At 48.1% G+C, this 8429-nt stretch overlaps 1 protein-coding gene across 1 annotated transcript in view; it reads right to left on the bottom strand.

Annotated features, from left to right (window-relative positions):
* SLC30A3 (solute carrier family 30 member 3) overlaps positions 1-8429 on the bottom strand; it is a 9102-nt gene continuing 673 nt past the window's right edge. Inside the window, exons 2-8 of the mRNA XM_067463187.1 lie at positions 4328-4569; positions 4077-4223; positions 3047-3200; positions 1718-1925; positions 1507-1612; positions 257-391; positions 1-148 (exon numbers count right to left, since the gene is read on the bottom strand). Of these exons, the coding sequence (XP_067319288.1) occupies positions 3-148; positions 257-391; positions 1507-1612; positions 1718-1925; positions 3047-3200; positions 4077-4223; positions 4328-4569 (1138 nt within the window). The 3' untranslated portion in view covers positions 1-2. The remainder of the gene's footprint in view (positions 149-256; positions 392-1506; positions 1613-1717; positions 1926-3046; positions 3201-4076; positions 4224-4327; positions 4570-8429) is intronic.

Genomic DNA, 8429 nt, shown 5'->3' with positions numbered 1-8429 from the left:
CCTCAGTCCCGAGGGTCCTGGCACTGGCGGCAGGCGGCCATGTCTTCCTGGTAGCGCTCCACCTGGATGGTGCAGGAGAAGAAGCCGAACTTGCTCTGGAGGAGGGCGGTGGCCTCCTGCAGCACAGCTTCCATGTCCGCACCGGGCTCTGAGGGCAAGAAGGGTCAGCGGTTGAGGTGCGGAAGGTGGGCAAGGAGCCAAAACCCACCCAGTCCCCTCTCTTCCTCTGCTCCCATCAGGTAGTGAGTCTGCTCACCGATGACCAGGTGGACGGCCACCATGTGGTGGCTGAGGGTCAGGGCCCAGAGGTGCAGGTCATGAGTAGCCTTCACTCCTTTGACCGAGAGCAGCAGCTCCTTCACCGCCTGGAACTCCACACCCCGCGGGGCCCCTGCAAGAGGCAAGGAGGAGGAAAGCAGGAAACATTGGCTGTATGTTGTCAAAGGCTTTCGTGGTTGGAATCACTGGAGTGTTGAGTACTTTGCGGTCTATACAGCCAAGGTGTACTAGCAGCATTTTCTCCTGATGTTTTGCCTGCACCTCAGGGCCTTTCCATTTCCCCCTCAACCGCTTAAGCAGCTGAGTGTTGTACACCAGAGCAGGATCACCTCTGGCCTTAAACACCACATCAGCTTGGTAAAATCAGCAAGTAGTTTATTGTAGATTAAACCAGCAAGCAGTTTATTGTAGGCAAAACAGTAAAAAATAGCAAAACAGTAAATTTACAAAATCTCAAAATATTTCATGAGCTTCGAAGGGGAACAAGATCCATGAGTAAAAATGTATTAAATAAAGAAATAAATACAGAAATCCATTAAGCAAGGCACTTGAAACCACGAAACAAAACAGCAGGAAAATCCCATAGGCAAAAATTAAGCTGGACAAAAACTTGGTACATGAAACTACGAGCCCTTGAATACGAGACCATGACAAATAATGGCATTGTTTCAACTGAGGCAACTCACTCCCATGAATCATTACAAACTTTTCCACAACCCAAAACAGAGGAGTGCATTCTTCTTGACTTTCCCATACAGTTTGTTATCTTTTGCTGTAGACGACAGGATCACCTCAGTCTCTGAAAGCTCTGCTACTGTTTAATAAAACTTCACTTTCTGCCCAATGTTTCACTATCCTCTCCCTCATTATCTCCCTCATTAATTTCCGCACCTGGGAAATCAATCTCATCATCATCTTCAGGAAGTTGCTCTGAGAAAAGCGGTAAAAGGTCTCTCCCAGGAATGTGGCCTTGTGAATCATTCTGAAACAGCGCAGGCCTCTTTTCTGAACTTAACCCAGGCCCATGAGGAATATTCCCATCAGCATGAACATCAGACACAATCACAGGATAAACAGGCTGACATACAACACCCGGGGGGGGGGGAGGAAGGGGCCTGAAGTGCAGGGGAAATGTCAGGAGACAATGCTGCTAGAACACCTTGGTCATACAGCCCACACAGCACCCCAGGTGCACCAGAGCTGCCTCCCCCAAAGCAGGGCCCTTACCTTCCATGAGGACCCGGAAGACGTCACGGAGGATCGTGGCCGTGGATCCCAGGACGAAGACGGAGAACAGGAAGGTGCTGACAGGGTCCGCAATCTTGTACTGGGGCTGCAGGGAGATGATGGGAGGGTGGGCTGGACCCCCAAAGACTCAGGCCAAGGGCAAAGGCCTCCTGCCCAGCCCTGCAGACCCCTACCCTCCTTCCCTCCTTACCTTGAAGTAGATGACGGTGGCAGCCACAAAGACCCCAATGCTCTGGAGCAGGTCCCCCACAACATGGACGAAGGCGGCCCGGACGCTGGTGTTGCTGCGGGGAACTAAGGGGGCCCCGCAGGGGCTCTCCCCGATGCGCTCGTAGCCCCCTTGGCCCAGGCAGTGGTGGCTGTGCGGGGAGCCAGACTGGTGCAAGAGGTAGGCCATGCTGCAAGGGACAGGCACAGGCATCACTAGCACTGCATGCATCCGTGCGTGTGTGTGTGCGCGCACTTGTGTGTGAGGCACAACCCTTTCCTAACTGCCCCCCCCCCCCAAACAAGAATTATTGTTGATTTTGTTGGGTTTAATCCCTGGACTGCACAATTATTATTTTATTTATTTACTTTATTTCTATACCGCTTTTCTCAGCCCTTAGGCGACTCAAAGCGGTTTACACAACAATGCAAAATATCACAAAACAGTATAATGCAATTCTCTTGTTTCATCAAGTCTCCAGACCACAATGAGTAGATGGGCCACTCATAATCCCATCATTTAGCAACTGTTTTCCTTTCTTTTTACTGTTTTTGCGCCTCCTTTCACATCATTGGCTGAGCGGCCAAAGCGGGGCTCTGCCTCTCATTGGACGAGCCACACCAGCGTCCAGCCGTTCCTACCAGCTTGCTGACATCAGGGTTGCCCCCTGACCAATCACAGCAAAGCCTGGTCTGGGGGCGGGCAAGGGAAATTCAGACTGGGAAAAGTATAAAATGTGTAATTTCTTGTGTTGGAGCATGGCGGCTCTTCAGCAGATTACTACAGCCGTCATCCTATTCCAGCTGGAAGAGAAATAAATACCTCGGTGGCTTCTGCTTCAAATTGGCTTCTCTTTTCTCACCAGGCTAAACCCACAGTGGCTTGGAACTCACTATCCACAGCCATTCTAAATTGCTCGACAACAAAGGAAAGTGGGTTTGGATGGGGGGGCCACAAGGCACACAGGAAATGGGCCAGGGCTCCTGTGCCTCTGCAGGAGAGGGCTTCTTTCCGGTTGGCTGGCAAGGAAGGCCTCCTCCCAGCCCCTCTTCTGCACCCCATGGAAGGTGGAGATGTCCTCGATAGATTTCTCTCTGGCGACCCCCTGAACGTGGGAGGTCTTTCTCCCCATGACTCTTCACACAAAGGTGTTTTATGACTGAGAGCAGAGGTTAAACATGGGCCCTTCAGTTGTGGGTATCCTCTTTGGTCCTAGGGCCCCGGGCCCCCACTTGTGACACCTGAGCCTGTGCGGCTGCAGCCCCCCAAATCCCCACCACCACCATCATCTTGGCTTCTGCTTCTGCTCACATGATGTTGACCCCGACGGCGCAGGCGGAGGTGCCCAGCATGGCGGAGGCCTCGATCTCGTAGTCATTACTGATGATGCGAGCCGAGGCCAGGTAGACCAGGACCGCCGTGACGGTCCAAATGGAGAGGACCGAGGCCAGCGCCCCCAGCGTCTCTGTGCGGGGGAAGGGAGAAGGAGAGAGTGGTCAGCTGCCCACCTCTGTCCAATACTGTAGTAGATGCCGTTTCACCCAGCACCACACATTAGACTAAGAATGTTTCTGCAAAAAGGTAATTCCAAAAGGGAGAATAGCGAATACAAAAGCAACATGAATCCAAAAGGATCAAAGTACATAAAGTCAGAAGTACCAAAATCCAAGCTTAAATCCATAAACAACGCAACGGGAACTTTTTCAAGGGAAACTCTTCCAGGAAACATAGGCATGAACTAAAATACAAAACTTGAAAACACTGGAAACATGAACTTGAGAGCTGAGACAGCCATCCTTTGGCAACCTTGTCTCCTCTAAGAGGTCTTGAAGGCCAGGTGCGTTTGGCATGATCTCATGGCTACTTGGTCAGACTTAAATTAAGTAATGTTGGCCTTAGGCCAACATTACTTAATTTAAGTCTGACCAAGTAGCCATGAGATCATGCCGAACGCACCTGGCCTTCAGGATCACAGATTCTCTCAGACGGTCTAATTGGTCTGTTTTTCACTCCCTCTGTTCTCAAGTCTAATCTGACTTTGTGGGAAAACTCTCCACTGGCCAAAGACAGATTCCCAAGGGAACTGGTTTCACTATTCCTAGTGGCTTGGGAATGATCATAAAATCATAGAATCAAAGAGTTGGAAGAGACCTCATGGGCCATCCAGTCCAACCCCATTCTGCCAAGAAGCAGGAATATTGCACATCTCTCCTAGCACTGGCAAACTCATCACTTTGAATCCAGCAGACCCCTGTCCTCCAACATGCCACAAAAGTCAGAGGAACCCTCAGCCACTTGCTGAGCTACAACAGTCTTGGAGGGAGGAGGAGGAGGCCCCTACCTGTGCGGTGCCAGCCGAAGGTCATGGTCCTGGTGGCCGGCCGGGTGGAGACCCAGAGGGAGAAGAGGCTGACCCCCATGCTGCCCATGTCCGTCAGCAGGTGGGCCGCGTCTGTCATGATGGCCAAGCTGTGGGCCAGGTAGCCCCCTGAAAGGCAAGCACAGGGGAGTCAGGAGCTGGCTTCAGAGGCAAAGGATGGTAATTGAAGTCTCCCCCCACCCACCCACCCCACCTCCTCCAGCCCCACTGACCGATGACCTCTCCCAGCATGAAGAGGAAGCAGACGGCGCACGCGATGCGGAGCTTCCTCTGGGCTTGGAGCTTCTGCTGGCTCTGACTGGGGGAGCAGGGGCCGCGGCACTGGTGGCAATGGAGGGCTGCGGGGGGCTCGGCGTTCGTCATCATCGTGGGTGCGGGGGCCTCCATGGGAGCCGCAGAGGGGCCCTTCTCGGGGGGCAGCCCAGCCAGGGCCTCCTGGGAGCCTGCAAAGAGACTGAGGGGGCACACGGGCATCAGGGCTGGGCATTGGGCTCTCCCTTTGGCCTTTAGGGCTCTGAGATCTGCCGAGGAGGCCCTTCTCTCAGTCCCACCCCCTTCTCAAGCATGGCTGGTGGGAACGAGAGAGAGGACCTTCTTGGTGGTGGCCCCTCGGCTCTTGAATGCCATTCCTAAAGAGATTAGGTTAGCTCCCACTCTCTAAAATGTTCAATCTAGACCTTGAATCGTCTGCAATGGTTTCATGTGAGGACGGATGATTCACTCCAGCCTTGTCTCCGGTGCTATGCTAATAATACAATATAATGTAATGTAATATATTGCATATGCATATAATGTTTATAATATTATAATATAATATAATATAATACAATATAATACTAATAATAATATATTATAATTATATATTTTATATTTTGGGTAATATTACTAATAATATTACGATACAATGGTATAGTACAATCTATATAAATAAAAATGTAATGTTTGTTTATTTATTTATTTATTTATTTATTTATTTATTTATTATTTGCACTTGTTAACCGCCACTCTCAGCCCGAGGGCGACTCGTGGCGGTGTACAAAACATAGAACATAGAAAGACAACAGTTTACAATAGATCGAGACCATAACACAACATCTTACGAGTACACAACTAATTAAACTAAAAATCCGCTTCGTCTTGTTTGGGGTCATAATCAATCTCGTAGTCATGGTCCATTCCGGTGTTTGTGGGATTAACATAACTCAAAAACCACTGGGGGAATTGCCACCAAATTTGGACACAAGACACCGAACAGGCCAACGAGTGACCTTCACTCATAACCCCCCACCCCCCCCCAAAATTGCAGAAAGAACTTAAACACCCAAAAAAGCTAAATGACGATACAGGAAAAAAGGGAAGGAAGACGGAGGGAAGGAAGGAAGGGGAGAAAGAAGGAAAAAGAGAGAAGGAAGCATGGAAGCAATGAGCAAAGGAAGGAAGGAAAGAGGTAGAGAAGGAAGAAAGGAGAGAAAGGGGAAGGAAAAGAAAAAGGGGGAAGGAAGGAAAGAGGAAGAGAAGGAAGGAAGGAGAGAAGGAAAAATAAAAGGGAAGGAAAGAAGGAAAGGGAGCAAAGGAGGGAGAGAAAGAAGAAGAGAAAGAGGGAAGGAAAATAAAAAGGGGGAAGGAAGGAAGGAAGGAGGAAGAGAAGGAAGGAAGGAGAGAAGGAAAAAAATAAAAGGGAAGGAAGAAAAGGGAGCAAAGGAAGGAGGGAAAGAAGAAGAGAAAGAGGGAGGGAAAGAAAGAGGAAAAGAGAGGAGGATAGAAGCAAAGAGCAAAGGAATGAAGGGAAGAGGTAGAGAAGGAAGGAAGGACAGAAAGAAGGGAGGAAAAGAAAAGGGGGAGGAAGGAATGAGGAAGAGGAGGAATTAAGGAGGGAAGGAAAAAATAAAAGGGAAGGAAGGAAAGAGGGAGCAAAGGAGGGAAGGAAGGAAAGAGAGAAGCAAGCATGGAAGCAAAAAGCAAAGAAGGAAGGAAAGAGGTAGAGAAGGAAGAAAGGAGAGAAAGGGTAAGGAAAAGAAAAGGGGGGAAGGAAGGAAGGAGGAAGAGAAGGAAGGAAGGAAGGAGAGAAGGAAAAATAAAAGGGAAGTAAGGAAGGAAAGGGAGCAAAGGAGGGAGGGAAAGAAGAAGAGAAAGAGGGAGGGAAGGAAAGAGGAGAAGAGAGAAGGGAGGGTAGAAGCAAAGAGCAAAGGAATAAAGGAAAGAGGTAGAGAAGGAAGGAAGGACAGAAAGAAGGGAGGAAAAGAAAAAGGGGGAAGGAAGGAAAGAGGAAGAGGAGGAATTAAGGAGGGAAGGAAAAAAGAAAAGGGAAGGAAGGAAAGAGGGAGCAAAGGAGGGAAGGAAGGAAAGAGAGAAGCAAGCATGGAAGCAAAAAGCAAAGAAGGAAGGAAAGAGGTAGAGAAGGAAGAAAGGAGAGAAAGGGTAAGGAAAAGAAAAAGGGGGAAGGAAGGAAGGAGGAAGAGAAGGAAGGAAGGAAGGAGAGAAGGAAAAATAAAAGGGAAGTAAGGAAGGAAAGGGAGCAAAGGAGGGAGGGAAAGAAGAAGAGAAAGAGGGAGGGAAGGAAAGAGGAGAAGAGAGAAGGGAGGGTAGAAGCAAAGAACAAAGGAATAAAGGAAAGAGGTAGAGAAGGAAGGAAGGACAGAAAGAAGGGAGGAAAAGAAAAAGGGGGAAGGAAGGAAAGAGGAAGAGGAGGAATTATGGAGGAAGGAAAAAGAAAAGGGAAGGAAGGAAAGAGGAAGGGAAGGAGGGAAGGAAGAAAGGAGAGAAGGAGGGAAGGAAAGAAAGAAGCAAAGAGAGAAGCAAGCATGGAAGCAAAAAGCAAAGGAAGGAAGGAACGAAGTAGAGAAGGAAGAAAGGAGAGAAAGAGGGAGGGAAGGAAAGAAGGAAAGAGAGAAGGGAGGATGGAAGCAAAGAGCAAAGAAAGGAAGGAAAGAGGTAGAAAAGGAAGAAAGGAGACAAAGAGGAAGGAAAAGAAAAAGAAAGGAAGGAAGGAAGGAAGGAAGGAAGGAAGGAAGAAGAGAAGGAAGGAAGGAGAGAAGGAAAAATAAAAAGGGAAGCAAGGAAGGAAAGGGAGCAAAGGAGGGAGGGAAGGAAGGAACGAAAGAGAGAGGGAAGGAAAGAAGGAAAGAGAGGAGGGAGAATGGGAGCAAAGAGCAAAGGAACGAAGGAAAGAGGTAGAGAAGGAAGGACAGAAAGAAGGGAGGAAAAGAAAAAGGGGGAAGGAAGGAAAGAGGAGGAGGAGGAATTAAGTAGGGAAGGAAAAAAGAAAAGGGAAGGAAGGAAAGAGGGAGCAAAGGAGGGAAGGAAGGAAGGAAAGAAAGAGGGAGGGAAGGAAAGAAGGAAGGAAGAGAAGCAAGCATGCAAGCAAAAAGCAAAGGAAGTAAGAAAAGAGGTAGAGAAGGAGGAAAGGAGAGAAAGTGGGAGGGAAGGAGAGAAGGAAAGAGAGAAGGGAGGATGGAAACAAAGAGCAAAGGAAGGAAAGAGGCAGAGAAAGAAGAAAGGAGAGAAAGAGTAAGGGAAAGAAAAAGGGGGAAGGAAGGAAAGAGGGAGCAAAGGAAGGAGGAAAAGAAGAAGAGAAAGAAGGAGGGAAGGCTGGCCACAGCAACGTGTGGCAGGTACAGCTAGTATAGGTAAAGGTAAATGTAGTCCCCTGACATTAAGTCCAGCCATGCCTGACTCTGGGGTGTGGTGCTCATCTCCATTTCTAAGCCAAAGAGCCAGCGTTGTCCGTAGACACCTCCAAGGTCATGTGGCCGGCATGACTGCATGGAGCTAGTATAGTAATATATAATACTGATACTGTACTATGGTAATAATATAATATATATATATTGTGTGTGTGTGTGTGTGTGTGTGTGTGTATATATATATATATATACACACATACATATAATATATTATAGTTCACAGTTTGATGGGAATAATATTATATATATATATATATATATATAGTGTGTATATATATATTATATTATTCCTATATATATATATATATATATATATATATATATATATATAGTCTTATAAGCCTTTCTGAGTCCCCTTTGGGGTGAGAAGGTGGCATAGAAGTGTTGTAAATAAAAATAATATAATATAATATAATTGACCTGATGAGTAGCAATGCCTTGACCCTGCTGTGTATGGTCCTTGCTTGCTTTGGAGTCCTTTGGGGAAACTGAGGCAGGACCTTCCTTGCCAGCCAGACCTGAATGCCTGGCTGCCTGATTCCTTTGGGGAAAGCTGGATTTTCTGCTCAGTGCTTGTGTGGTGGGCTGGGTGGCCCTTGGGACCCCCCCCCCAAGCCTGGGAGGCTGGGAA

Source organism: Anolis sagrei, chromosome 1, assembly GCF_037176765.1.
Source record: "Anolis sagrei isolate rAnoSag1 chromosome 1, rAnoSag1.mat, whole genome shotgun sequence".
NCBI classification, from domain to species: Eukaryota; Metazoa; Chordata; class Lepidosauria; order Squamata; family Dactyloidae; genus Anolis; species Anolis sagrei.
Note: the sequence above shows the minus strand (reverse complement) of the source record. Positions and strands in the feature narration are given on the sequence as shown.